Below are 13744 nucleotides of genomic sequence, written 5' to 3'. Positions count from 1 at the left end.
TATTTTTTTGGCATTTTTTGTTCTTCCACGTCATATTCTAGATGATATAAACATTAGTTTGTTTATATGCGATATTAACCGGGTCTAGCTCATAATATTGGTCAGCAATACTCAACGGTAACGAGACTTATAATTGCGAAAACAAAACAAAAAAATAAGGGCTTATTTGACATTATTTTTTGTTTTTAGTTTTCTATTTTTTTTTAAAATAAAAAACCAAAACAGGAAATAAGAAAAAACTATTTCCAATAAAATTATCAGAAGTTTAATAAATTTGACAAATTTTTAATTCATTATATAACTTATATCATATGATTTTGCAAAATAAAAACCAAAAAACAGAAAATCACGCTAATCGAACCCTACGCTCCTCCACTTAGAAACATAACATAAGAATATAACACATCTATCCAAATAAGTACGTAACATAAACAGGTGGAATGTATTGTTATTTGTCTTCCAGCTAGGCATCTCTGCTTTTGACTCTCTTTCTTTCTTCTTCTTCTCCTTCTCTTTCCCACCTCTCTCTCACTATCTTCATTCTGACCCTTTTTCCTCCTTTTCTTCTTTTTTCTACTTCTACTTGTACTAATTATACTTCTTTTTACCAGTATTATCATTATTCACATAAATATAAAAAAAATAAAAAAAAATAAAAATTCTCTCTTCTTTTCACAAATTCACCCTCAATTTTGCTTCTTCTTCACTGATTCTGGGTTTTCTTTCCTCCATTGTAAACAAAGCTTCAATCTTTCTTAGATCCCTACATTTTTTTATTTTTTCAATTTTTTTTCACCCTTTAATATTCTTTGGATTTGCCGGCCATTGGAAAAAAATTAAAACTTGGGAATTTTCCCAAAAAAAGAAAAAAAAAACCCTTTTGTCTTCCTTTTCACATTTTGGTTAATCAATTTTTTTGATTATTTAAAAAATTAATTTAGTGGGGTTTTATTTGAATCCTTCAAAATTACTCTACATTTTCAAAGGTGTGACCTTTCTTCTTTATTGTTGTTGGGTACTGCTAGCTTGCTTTAGGTCTACATTGGCCTATCTATGCTTATTGAGTTTGTTTTGGGTGTAAAGCAACCCCTTTTTTTGCTTCTCTGGGTTCTTAAGGAAGAAGATCAAGGTGGTTAGGTTAAGATTTCATCTCCCTGCTAAAAAGGTATAATGCTTTCCTTCACTCTTTCAATTACCGTCTTGTCAATGTCACAATTAGCTTAGTTGGTTAAAGTATAAGAACTCGGGTCGATCCCGTCTAGGCTCGACTCTTTATACACATCTAAAAAATAAAACTACTGTTCAATTATTTTTAAATTTACTGTATATTTTTTTCTGTAGTTGTATTATCCCTCTTTTCCTTCCATCCCCATTGACCTTTTTTTTCATTTGACTTCAAGCACAAGTGATGCTACTTTCTGAATTTGATCTCTGTTAGATTTGGAAAATTTGAATAATTTCAATGATTTCTTTACTATGATTTTAGGGCATTTTATGCTGCAATTTCATCTTAATTTGGAGTTTTCCTACAAGTAATGGGTGAAATTGTTAATTAAAATGTCACTTATTTACAATTCTGTAATTAAAGAATGTGATATTCATTAGGTTTCTTGCAATATTATTAACTTTAATTTCACAACAACTGTACTGATTCCTAGTATATGCTGCCTATTCAGTGAAGTTTGTTGGGGATCATATTGTTATTTTTAGCTGACGAACAATTACACATTATAGAAATGTGAAATTTGAAGCAACATTGTTGTGGTGTAACAGGTGAAGATGTTTAGGTTGTGCAACCTGTAGACTCAAATAAGGGTGAGCTAATTTGGCAATTCGTATTGGCGGAAGATTAACAATGTCATCTGGTAGCTCATTGAGTGCTAAACTTTCACAGACGACAATTCTGGGTCTTAAGCTGTGGGTTTTGATAGGTTTATGTGTTGGTTTGTTTATAATTGTGATTCTTTGTATCTTATCTATATGGTTCACATTCCGGAAGAAATCAAGAAGGGTAGACAGGTTTTCCGTTTCTCAGATTCCAAATGTTACAAAGGATATAAGGGTTGATAGAATTGGGGCTCCGGGTCCTCATGAATATAATAATAACCATACTACTACTACTAATAATAATAATAGTAATCATCATCTATCCATCAATGTACATGATAAATCAAGTGACAGAAATTCAGGAAAGATGTTTGCTTATTTGGGTAGGAGCAAGTCCAGTGATGTTGAAACTATCAGCCAGTGCAGTTCGGTTCATCACCACGATAAGGCATACAGCTCACATTCTGGGGATGATGGAAGTTTTGGGACCATTCCAAAGCATGCTTCATCTTATGGCCTTCCAACAGCTTCTCCTTTGGTTGGTTTGCCAGAGATATCACATCTTGGCTGGGGACACTGGTTTACTCTTAGGGATCTTGAAATGGCGACTCATCATTTCTCTGCAACTAATATTATAGGCGAGGGTGGTTATGGTGTTGTCTTCAAAGGGCTGTTAGTCAATGGAACTGAAGTAGCTGTTAAGAGACTAGTGAATAATATGTAAGTAAATTTCTGATTCAAAAGAATTTGAAGGCCTGCATATTCTGATGCTATTATTTTGATCACAGTCTGCCATTGAATGTTTATTGACAGGGGGCAAGCCGAGAAAGAATTTAGGGTAGAAGTTGAAGCTATAGGTCATGTTCGACACAAGAACTTAGTGCGTCTTTTGGGCTACTGCATTGAAGGAGTTCATAGGTGACTCACCATCAATCTTGATGTAGATAAAATTTTTCTTCCATGATTATGATTATGATTATTTACTGCCTTTTCGTGTGCAATGCTGAAAATTTCTTACAAGCTATCTGCTATTAGTTACTTTCTTTTGGTCCAACTGCCCAATTATTAATTAGATATGAATTTGGTTTTCCAGGATGCTTGTTTATGAATATGTGAACAATGGCAACTTGGAGCAATGGATTCATGGAGCTATGCGTCATCATGGTACCCTTACATGGGAGGCTCGCATAAAGGTTCTTCTTGGGACTGCTAAGGCGTAAGTTTACCTTACCATTCCTTGCAAACATGTATCATGAAGATATAAATCATTAGTTGCTATATTCTGGAGGTAGAATGGAAAATTAAAAAATTAGGAAGAAAGAAGTATTGCGTTAATGAACAAGATTCATATTTGACAAACTGCTTGTGTAAACCAGATTTATACAAGATTCATATTGTGTCTGTTGGTTGCAGGCTTGCATATCTGCACGAATCAATAGAACCAAAAGTTGTTCATCGAGACATAAAATCAAGCAATATTCTGATTGATACTGATTTCAATGCCAAAGTTTCTGATTTTGGATTGGCAAAGCTGTTGGATTCTGGAGAAAGTCACATAACCACCAGAGTAATGGGGACTTTCGGGTTAGTTTTGTCATCATATTTTATCTTTCTGAGTGCAGCACTTCAAATTTTGGCAAAAGTGGAAATATAAACATTGCCACTGACATTATCACTAATTACAGGTATGTGGCACCAGAATATGCAAACAGTGGGTTGCTGAATGAGAAAAGTGACATTTATAGCTTTGGTGTTTTGCTTTTAGAAGCCATAACCGCAAGAGACCCTGTAGATTATAGCCGGCCTGCCAATGAGGTATCAGAAACTATGCTTTCATGAATGCTCATTATTGTAGTTGCAAAATCACCTGTTAGTGAATATTTGTTATTCTCTGCTGATAACCTTATTATTTGTAAATGATAAGAATTAAAGATAATAAATACACAATCGTATTGTGCACAATTGTTCATGTAAATAATCGTCTTCTTGTGATAGGTCAATCTCGTTGAGTGGCTGAAAGTCATGGTGGGGACTAGAAGGGCTGAGGAAGTTGTAGATCCTAACCTTGAAGTTAAACCTACAACTCGTGCTCTGAAACGTGCTCTTCTGGTAGCACTTAGGTGTATTGATCCTGACCCTGAAAAAAGACCGAGAATGAGTCAAGTTGTTAGAATGCTGGACGCTGACGAGGTTCCAAATCGTGAGGTATGCTTCTCTAGCTGTCATTGACTGCATCTTTTGGATTATTATTTACTTATGATCAATGCTCTTTTTTTCATTTATCTTGAGCTGTCTCCTTAGACTGCAATTATAAAAACCAAAAAAATCTAACTAGTTGTCAACTTGTCATGCAAAAGTAATTTTTTTCTCCACATTATATGTTGGAATTTTTTTGTGGATGACTATATGGAATAATCACTTTTGGTTCATTCATGTAGCTGACCCGACTTATGGGATTAAGGCTTTGATTAATTATATGTCGGAATTACTGCCTCATTCCTATAGATATTGTCAAAATCTCCTTTTTTTCCCCCTTTCTCCCATGACATTCTCAAATTACAATGATCAACGCGTACTAATGCTATAATTGACCAATCTCGCCAATGGGCTGATTATTACCTACTAATTACCTTACTTTGCATCTCTAGGACAAGAGGCATTAATTACAGCATTTATAAATGTTCCTACTTCGTTTGGAAGATTGTTCCAGAAATTGTTCATGACCATTTGATGTTAAGACTGCTGGTATATGTTGATTTTAGTGTAATTATTATGCTGGACTATGAAATCCTACAGCCCTATAGACTATTAATTTTTAAACCCTAAGAAAACCAATTTCTTCAATCAACTATGTTATAAATGGAGAGGAGCAAGGTTTTTAATCTTTGGGTGGTTGGGGATTTCCAGCTTTACAGGTCAACATTGTAGAATCAGCTTGATAAAATTAAGATTCTGTTGAGGTTAAAACCATGATGATCTGTAATAAACAGCTTATAATACATATTTACCAAGCTTCATAACCAAAGTACATAGGAGCTAGGACACAACTGAGACTATTTCATGGGTATTCTTGGATGACTTTGGATCAGTTTATGGCATGGGGCTGCTCTGTGTAAAAGATTCTCTACAGCCACTCGATTGTTTTTTTCTTGAGAGCCATTACCAATTCATTGAGAACCGCTAAGCTCATTTTTCTCCTCTTCAACTCCATCCTGTATGGTTTTCGATCCAGCCTATTTTTTTTTTTTATTGTGCTGTTGTGCCTTAACAATTATATGACCCCCATCTTTACACCTTGTGACTCAGCTTATTGAGCCCAACTAGTCAACTACTACTTTCCCTTGTTAGGTGTTTTTTCATCAGTGCGTAAGCTTCATTGAATCTTTCCTTTTAACTTTTTGTACCTGAAATTTTGCATCTACTCAGTCTAGATAGAATATGGGAGGGAATGAATCTACTGATTATTTTGTGAGAAAATAGCACAAAATGCCCCACTTTGGAGTCCAAGATGCCCTTAATTTCAGTGAACTACAAGGAATAAGCTCCAATTGAGGTGGTTGTGTCTTTATCATTGTAACATGCATATGACTATATTAGTAATTTGGTGCTTATAAGAGTCGTCCAAATGCACTATCCAACTTCTCGAGAGGTAGAATTGTTCTCATAACCTTAAAAGCTAGAAGTTGAGTCAAGTACTAGTTTATGAAACAGCAATATGGTTTGGGAGCTTTCAACTTATCAAGTAGAGAAAATGCTGACTTTTGAACCTCCTTATATTGCTTATTGGAGTAAACAGGAATTGAATTGCTTCTGCTAATAGTTAATTTCAATTTGCGAGTTAGAAGCTGCTAGGGTGTGGTTTTATAGCGTGTACATTTATTTTGACACCAATAAACAAACCAACCCGAGCTAAATAGACAATAAAATCTCATAGGCATTGCTTAAAATTTTCAATGAGTAAAGCAGTTGGCTGGGACGGAGTAGAACATGAAGGCTTTTTTACATATAGCGAAACGAATGAGCTATACATTGCATGGGAAAATAAACTGCTTTATGATACTTTGGTTTGTATTCTTTTAGTAGCAAAATGAATTCTGTTTTCCTGGTCTAAAATTCTGAAGACCCCCTATTTACGAAAAAGGAAAAGGGAGTGTGAATGTGTGGAAACCAGGAACCAAGGATCATACACATAGGATGATAACCTTGTAGATAGAATGTATTAAATTTTGTGCAGAAATTAATGCTGTGAGCTACTAAGCTTCTTTCCAAGATTAGTTTTGAAACTTATACCTTTTTTGACAATTGAAAGCAATTTTTGTAACTTTTCCCCCTTGCATATAAACATGTGAACCATTTGATACGATGACCAATGTCTCTAGAAAAGCTCCTACCTTGAGCCGAGTGGATTATGGAGCTTTGCCCGAAAAGTTGATCCGGAAGGAAACCAATTAGCTTACTATTGTCATAGCTAACAAAGTACAGTGTCACTCGGCATTACTTGATTGTTTCCAAAATAGAATGATGCTCATTAGAGACCTGATTATGTTGAAATATGAATCCTAAACTTGTAGCTAATGTTCATGGTTTTAGAGCCAGCAGATTAGGAGCTTGAACACATTACTCTCCTTTTGAAGTCATATATAACCGTGATCAATTTTTCCCCATTTGCACAATCTCTACTATATGAGCAGGTCTCCTAATTGCATCTATTGAGATCATCTGACTTTAAAGCTGTGCTCTTTGCAGGATCGTAGAAGTAGAAAGAGTCGTACAACGAGCATGGAATTTGAGAGTGTGAAGGATACTGGTAGTTCAGTCGGTGATGAAATTAGTATTAGTAGAGTGGAAGACACTGATAGCATTGCACCTAGTTCAAGTCAAGTATAGGCATTGACTGTAACATGGTTTAGCAAATATTGGCCATTTCTTGCAGAATGTATGGTGCAGCCACTCATCTTGACGCTTAACGAATACTTGTGACTGGTTTACCAGCCGCCCTGTTCGATTGCTGATGCCTCCCTAGTAACACCTGTTGGGAATTCCTGTAAGCGTGAAAGTTTTCCTTATTTGCCTGCCTTCCGGGAATCGGGACAGGGGGGACAGGAAGCTGGGGAATGATTGGAAATGCTAAGAAGAGGAGAGCAACCTATGTACAGAAAATCATCAGATATATAAGTTAATTTTCATTCATGGTGGAACCTAGGTGATTCTACCCGTTTTAGCTTTTGCATTTATTTACTTAATTTTTTTTGTTGCTTTTCTTTTTTAAAGTTTAACATCTGTATTTATTCATCTTTATGTATGAAGTATTTTGAAGATTTTTATTTTATAATTTATATTTGAAGATATGTTAAGATGAACCCTCCTCATAATTTGTCTTGCATCGAGGACTGAGAGGAAGGATGAGAGTGGTTAACAAGTATTGTGCGCTAACCTTGTGTTTTTTGAAATAGTTTTAGGAGAAATTTTACTCGGCTTATAAGTGATTAGAATCTATGGCTTGTTTGATTCATTATATGTAAAAGAAAAGAAGAGAAAGGAGGGAGGGGAAAAGAAAGGAAGAGAAGGAAAAAGGAGATTTTATTTTTCACTGTTTTGTTAATGAAAGAAAAAAAAAGGGAAGACAAAGAAAATATGGTTTAATTTTTTTCTTTCTAGTCGAATTCTTTCAATTTGAGAGGAAAGAAAAGCTTAAAATTTGTAAAGAGGCTTTCCTCAATTCCTCCCACTCCTCATTTCCTTTGTATTCTTATGTCATTTATCAAACCAAATATGGAAAGATACTAAAACCTTTTTTTTTTCTTTTCCAGCTAAATTTTTTTAATCAAATTTTTTAATCAAAAAGAGCCTATGAAGACATCAATGATACTTGGGTGTTGGTACTTTGGATGAGCATCCTAAGGGGATCAAGTAAAAATAAAAATATCATGTTTCTCCTTTCTCTAACTCATGTTGCTCAATTTCCAATAACTTGAGTTACTTGACACAACTCATTTTTTATTTCTTTTCTACTCCCATAATTTTGATTCAAGGTTTTTACTCTCTCCTTTTTATCTATAGTTAATCTCGAGAATATACAAGTTTATCACATTGAAAAACATTTGATGTTTATTAAATGACAATTTGATAAATATCTTGCATTGATATTTCTGCATTTACAATAAAAAAACTCTGGTGAAGTACATTATCTTTGGCTGCTTAGCTGGCAAAAAAAATCAGTACTTTCACTTTAATTAGACGCCGCTTATTTCGTTAAAGCAAGACTCCATTGAAGGATAGATTTGAAGTAGGCTCGAAGAAAAGAACTCAGCAATCAAGACTTTGAAGCAGACTCCAAGAAGTAAAAAGCTCAACAAGACTTACCAAATATCTGGTAATGGGGATATCCGAATACCAATGGGTATTTGATTCCGATCAATGGTAAAGATATAGAGCCCATATGCCCGAATTTCAAAAATGTCTATCGCCTCTAGACATACTTGAAAAATTTAATTAGCTTTACTCTGTACAACGATTGAAAGATGTTTCGGAACACTAAAATCTCATTGGAAAATTTTGTCAACGATGTCAAGTGTGTACACCAAACATCAATTGGCTAATATGTTTGTTGCATTCATACTTCATAATTTCATTCAATTACATGAGTTAGATGAGATATGCTAATTGAAATTGGTATAGATATCGAACCAAGAGCGGATTATGATTTGTTTAATGAGAATCGTAAGACTTTAATGAATGAAGTATAACTTAATAAAGCGAAGGAGATTTGAAACTTAATGTAATGAAAATTTACTAGTTATCATTTATTATTTTTAGTGCTATTTTGCATCATGTGGTAGGGATAATTTACGCGCTCAACACCTTATAGATTGCTTGAGTGATTTTGCTGTGTGTGTCTCAGATGAGTTGGTTGACTCTATTATTAGGGTGGTTAATCTCTTTCTAGCTGGAAGATGTCCTTTGAAACTAGGAGAGCATATTGCTAGTGCTCCTCTCACATCACTTGTTAAGCCTGGTGGTAGTATTCGTCCTATAGCTGTGGGTACTATTTGGCGGTGTTTGGTTTCGAAGGTCGGTGATGTTATAGTTGGCCAGTCTTTGGGAAGTTACTTTGATGGTCTTCAATTAGATGTTGGGGTTTCTTCAGGTGGTGAGACAATTCTTTGGGTTGTGAATCGGTTGATTGAGGATTAGGGTTCTGATGTTGGTCTTTCAATGTTGTTGGTAGATTTTCAAAATCCCTTCAATTTAGTTGATCGTGCGGTCATGTTACGTGAAGTTCGTCGTCATTGTCCGGGCATTTCGCGATGGGTGGAATTCTGATACTCTAATCCAGTCAGATTGTATTATGGGGACCACACCTTATGGACGTCTCAAGGGGTGCAGCACGACGATCCCCTTGGTCCAATGCTTTTTGCTTTGGTTTTACAACCCCTAGTTTGTAAAATCAGAAATGCTTTTGAGGAATGTCTTCAAGCATGGTATTTGGATGACCTCACTATTATTTGTGACACTTTGGTGGTGGGGAAGATTGTAACACATTAGGAATTTCCCCTTTTTGAAATACCTGTTTTACCCTTTTAAAATACAAAATAGGAAATAATCAAGGCATTACCACCATTGTGATAACAATTAAGGTATTTATCAAAGATACACAGCGGAAGGCATTTTCAAAACCTTTCAAAACAAAGTCAAAGTCCAACAGTCCACCAAGCAAAAGTAAAGTCAAACCAAAATCAAACGAAGTCAAACCTACAACTTGGAACCATTGTAAGCCCTTTCAAACCAAACGAATATTTAAAAGTAATGTGTTAGTTTCATTAAACAACAATAATAAACCAATAATCAATAGCAAACACATATTCTAGATAAAACTAGAGTAAGATTCGCTCTTCGCTCAAACCCGCAACATGAATATGCTGCAACACTTGAAAAGTTTCTCTTTAACCGTCCCTACTACTCACCATAAGAAATGGGTCATCGTAGGGCCAAGATAAAGACAAGGCCAAATACACACAAAACACAACAATCAACAATGCTGAGTACATAAGCGTAATCGAAACACACTAACATGCAAACAACCTAGCATCAATTAACTTATTTTTAGCCCTGAGTTCAACATTCAACCAATAACACAAATCATAAGTCAAATTTGATTATTTATTTAGTTTTATTACGCATCGAACGTGTTTCCCCCCTAACCTGCCCCAATAAAGGGGTAATAACACGGGAGCTAACCGTGCCAGTATAAAAGAACCACTTGTAAGCGGCGGAATTCCTGCGCATAATAAAAAGGAAAGTTACAGCGTCCTGTACCTCCAGTAGAAGCTATGGTTAAAAATAAAACCCCATAACTCCCCCTATATGTTCATACTTGTGGTATATAAGTTCTAAGAGTTTTGGTGCGTAATCTCTTTCACTTTACGTTGTTTACATATTTTAGACTTGGTGATGACTCTCAATCCACAACACAATCAATCATCATAATCATTCAAGCAATCAAATATACCAATTTAATTCTTGAATAATTAGTGACCACATTTAATTTAATGTTAAACCCTTTTTGAACTACCTCGGCGTTAAATAACACCTTAAGCGCATAATGCACCACAAATCATATCCCCCGGTGTTTAGAACACCTTAAGTGCACGTGGGCACCACAAATTCTATCCCTCGGTGTATAAACACCTCAAGTGCACGTAGGCACCGAAATATAATTTAATCCTCTTGTACTAAGACACTTAAATAGCTTATTTCCCATGCATATAACATCAATAAAAATTATATGAACCATAATAAAATTCCCTTTCATAATCCAAATCAAATCCAACATTTAGTTTAATCAAACATGCTCTTGATCATGCCGATAATAAAACTGTGGTCCATATTCAACATGCCATCATAATTAATTCCAATCACTAATTCACCTCAAATAATTCATGCTTTATAAATCAATCACCAAAATCAATTAAACTAATAATTCTAACCAATACCTATCATGATACTAACTTGAAATTAATTAACAAGTCCTAGCATTCTTCTACACACTTAAATAATTACCGAGTACGCGAACATACCTCGAACTAGCTTTTAAAGTAGCCGATTGCACTATAACACTTCCCAAATCAAGTCTCCTACATAAAGGGACAACAACACTATATTAATTACCCTTGTATACACAATTTCCAGTAACTTAAACTCACTTTAAACAACTATTAATAATCTGAAAATTATTTTAAAACCCCTAATTAAACTCCTCTTTAATGGGTAATTACACGCTTTTTATAAAATCATCAAAACCAACACTTAGGGCCAATTTTCAGCATTATAAACTAATAAAAAACCATTAAAACATACATCTATGCCCAATTATAGTTAGAAACATTAGGCATACTAAAGTTAAAAATTAATTCATACAAAAACCTTAAAAATCACATCTTTGATAGATTAAAACCCTAACTTTGTAATCTTTGAAAATCTGAAAATTAACCCGTACTAAAATTTGAAATTATACTTTTAATTCATTGAATCATGACTTTGATACTAATTAAATATATTTTGAACAATTAAAAATTAAAATCCCATAAATAAATCATTAAACTAATCAAATAAAAAAGAGAGAGAGAAGAGGAAGGTTGCCAGCTAGGGGTGGGTCGGCCGCCGGTGGGAGTCCGGCAGGTGGCAGCAGGGGCATGGTAGCTAGCAGGGGTCGTTTCCCCCATGAAATCCTACGTAAGAAAAAGGAAAATAGGAAGAAGGAAAAGAAAAAGAAAGAAAAGAAAAAGAAAGAAAAGGAAAAAGAAAACGAAGATACTTACTTTGACCTTTTGGGTGGCCAAATTTTGGGAATTGAGAGAGTATTTATAGTGTGAAGTGGATTAGGGTAAATTTTGGGCTTATAAGAATGATGGGCATGAGTAATAAAGTATGAGGCCCAAGTATATAAGTGTGATTATTGGGTAATTAAATGGACATGGGCTATCTTTTTGTGGAATATATAAACGTATTTAACATATGATACTTCGATCAAGTCAAATCGTTTTGTAACCTTTGACCAAAAATAGAACTTAACTTATTTAAATTCCATAATTAAATGATTTGGCGCAAAATATATATTTTTATAAATAACTAAATAAATAAATATTTTATAAAATACATCAAAAATACGGGGTATTACAAAGGTTCTGTAGTTGATTATGGAGGAAGGGCCTCGTTTTGGGTTACATCTCGACGTGGAAAAAACTAAAGTATTTGGGCCTACAGAAGACCCCCGTAGCAGGCTTGTGGGTGCCTTTCCCCCTAAAATTTCTCGACCTTTGCATGGTGTTAAGTTGCTCGGTGGTCTCGCTAGTTCCGCTTTCGGTTTTAGTGGTGAGCTTGTGATGCAGAAGGTGACCAAGACCATTACGGTTATGGATAAGGTTGCTAAGCTTGATGATCCTCAGTGTGAGTTGTTGTTGTTGCTTAGGGCATGTATCGGAATTTCTAAACTTTACTTTGCTTTGCGTACTTGTCCTTCTAGTCCTTTTAAGGCGGATCAACGCACATTCGATGGGGCTTTTCGATCTTCCTTAGAGCGTATTGTTATTGCTTCGGGGTCTAGGTTTGGCGATTGGCAGTGGCGCCTTGCCACCTTAACATTTGCGTTTGGAGGGCTTGGTGTTTATTCCGCAGGTGATGTTCGTCATTATGCTTTTCTTGCTTCTCGATTACAGTATGCTGGGTTGTAGTCAAAACTTCTACGGCATGCTGGCATTGTTGGTCTTGATCGAGCCTTTGAAGATGCATTGGGTCTGTTTAATCGAACGGTGGAGTCTGGCATTTTGAGTAATCCTAGTGAGGTCGCTGCCCCAAAAACTCATGAAGAAATTGGCAATTATATATTTCATAAAGGTTACCGTTTCTGCGGAATCCACCTTTTCTTTATCTCCTCGACAATCAACATTGTAGAAATCGTAGCAGGGAGATCACACCTCTGCTTGGCTTCGGGAGGTCCCTATTTTGGGGTTGGGTTAGAAGATGAATGCAAAGACTTACCGATGTGTGTTGTGCTACCGGTTGGGTGTTCCGTTGTTCTCTGTCTCAACGCTGTGCTCTGCTTGTTCAAGGGTTTTTAGTGGGGATATTTTTTCGGTGATCACGTGGTGTCGAGTCCTGGTATTGTGGGTATTAAATATAGACATAATATTTTTCGGGATACCCTTGTTGATGTTTGCTATCTATCTGGGATTTCAGCTAGAAAAAAGATTGACATTGAGTTGTCTAGAGGGAGCGAGTTGTCTGGAGGGAGCGACGGGGCCCTCAGACTTGCAGATGTGTTACTTTATTCCTGGTGATTAGGGGATTTTTACCTCGCCACGTGGACCAATCAAGACCCTCCACGTGTCATCCATGTGGACCAACCAGAGTCCGCCACGTGTCACTCAGTGAAGAGTCCAAAGTGGATCAATCAGGGCGCGACACGCGGCAGACAGATGGCAAACTAGGAATGGCTGCCTTCAAGGCCCAAATTCCTAGGCAGCAGTCCTAGGGTTCCGTAACCTAGGACTTGGCACGTATTTCGAGACCCTATGTAAGGGAGATGTTCCCACCTAGGGAACGACATTCATTCATTCACAAATATTCAGAGAGCATTAATTGCATAATTGAATACACTTGAGAGTTTACACTTAGATATTGAGGCTGTTCGCTATAGCCGGATGATCACTTCTCTTCCAGGAGGATCCTGATCCTTTTTACATTCCGCACTTTATACATCCGAACACATTCTAACTTGATCGTCGGAGGCGGAGTTCCCACCCACCGGAGTCTCCATTTTTTTGCAGGTATAGGCGCCCGGAATCCAGCCTTGGAATTGTAACGCTCCCGAAGGACACAGAGAAAACCCCAAAACGTTTGGCACCATCTGTGGGGTGAG

General features: G+C 36.0%; 1 protein-coding gene across 1 annotated transcript; it reads left to right on the top strand.

The window, feature by feature from the left end:
* The first annotated feature begins 512 nt into the window (after positions 1-512).
* LOC110691918 (probable receptor-like protein kinase At2g42960) lies at positions 513-7159 on the top strand. The gene is made up of 8 exons (XM_021868898.1): positions 513-1165; positions 1774-2547; positions 2641-2745; positions 2921-3043; positions 3241-3411; positions 3513-3642; positions 3823-4032; positions 6574-7159. Exons 2-8 carry the CDS (start codon positions 1856-1858, stop codon positions 6712-6714), a joined length of 1572 nt encoding a protein of 523 aa, XP_021724590.1. The 5' UTR covers positions 513-1165; positions 1774-1855; the 3' UTR covers positions 6715-7159.
* Positions 7160-13744: the final 6585 nt, after the last annotated feature.

This window comes from Chenopodium quinoa, unplaced genomic scaffold (assembly GCF_001683475.1).
Source record: "Chenopodium quinoa cultivar QQ74 unplaced genomic scaffold, ASM168347v1, whole genome shotgun sequence".
Taxonomy (NCBI): domain Eukaryota; kingdom Viridiplantae; phylum Streptophyta; class Magnoliopsida; order Caryophyllales; family Amaranthaceae; genus Chenopodium; species Chenopodium quinoa.
This window is presented reverse-complemented; position numbering and strand designations above follow the sequence as displayed.

Bases quoted from the DNA above. Each gene is read 5' to 3' on its own strand.
- LOC110691918 (XM_021868898.1), top strand. From the start codon at position 1,856: ATGTCATCTGGTAGCTCATTGAGTGCTAAACTTTCACAGACGACAATT. The intron at 3,044-3,240 runs GTAAGTTTACCT...TGTTGGTTGCAG, and splicing joins CTTCTTGGGACTGCTAAGGC to GCTTGCATATCTGCACGAAT. The intron at 4,033-6,573 runs GTATGCTTCTCT...TGCTCTTTGCAG, and splicing joins ACGAGGTTCCAAATCGTGAG to GATCGTAGAAGTAGAAAGAG.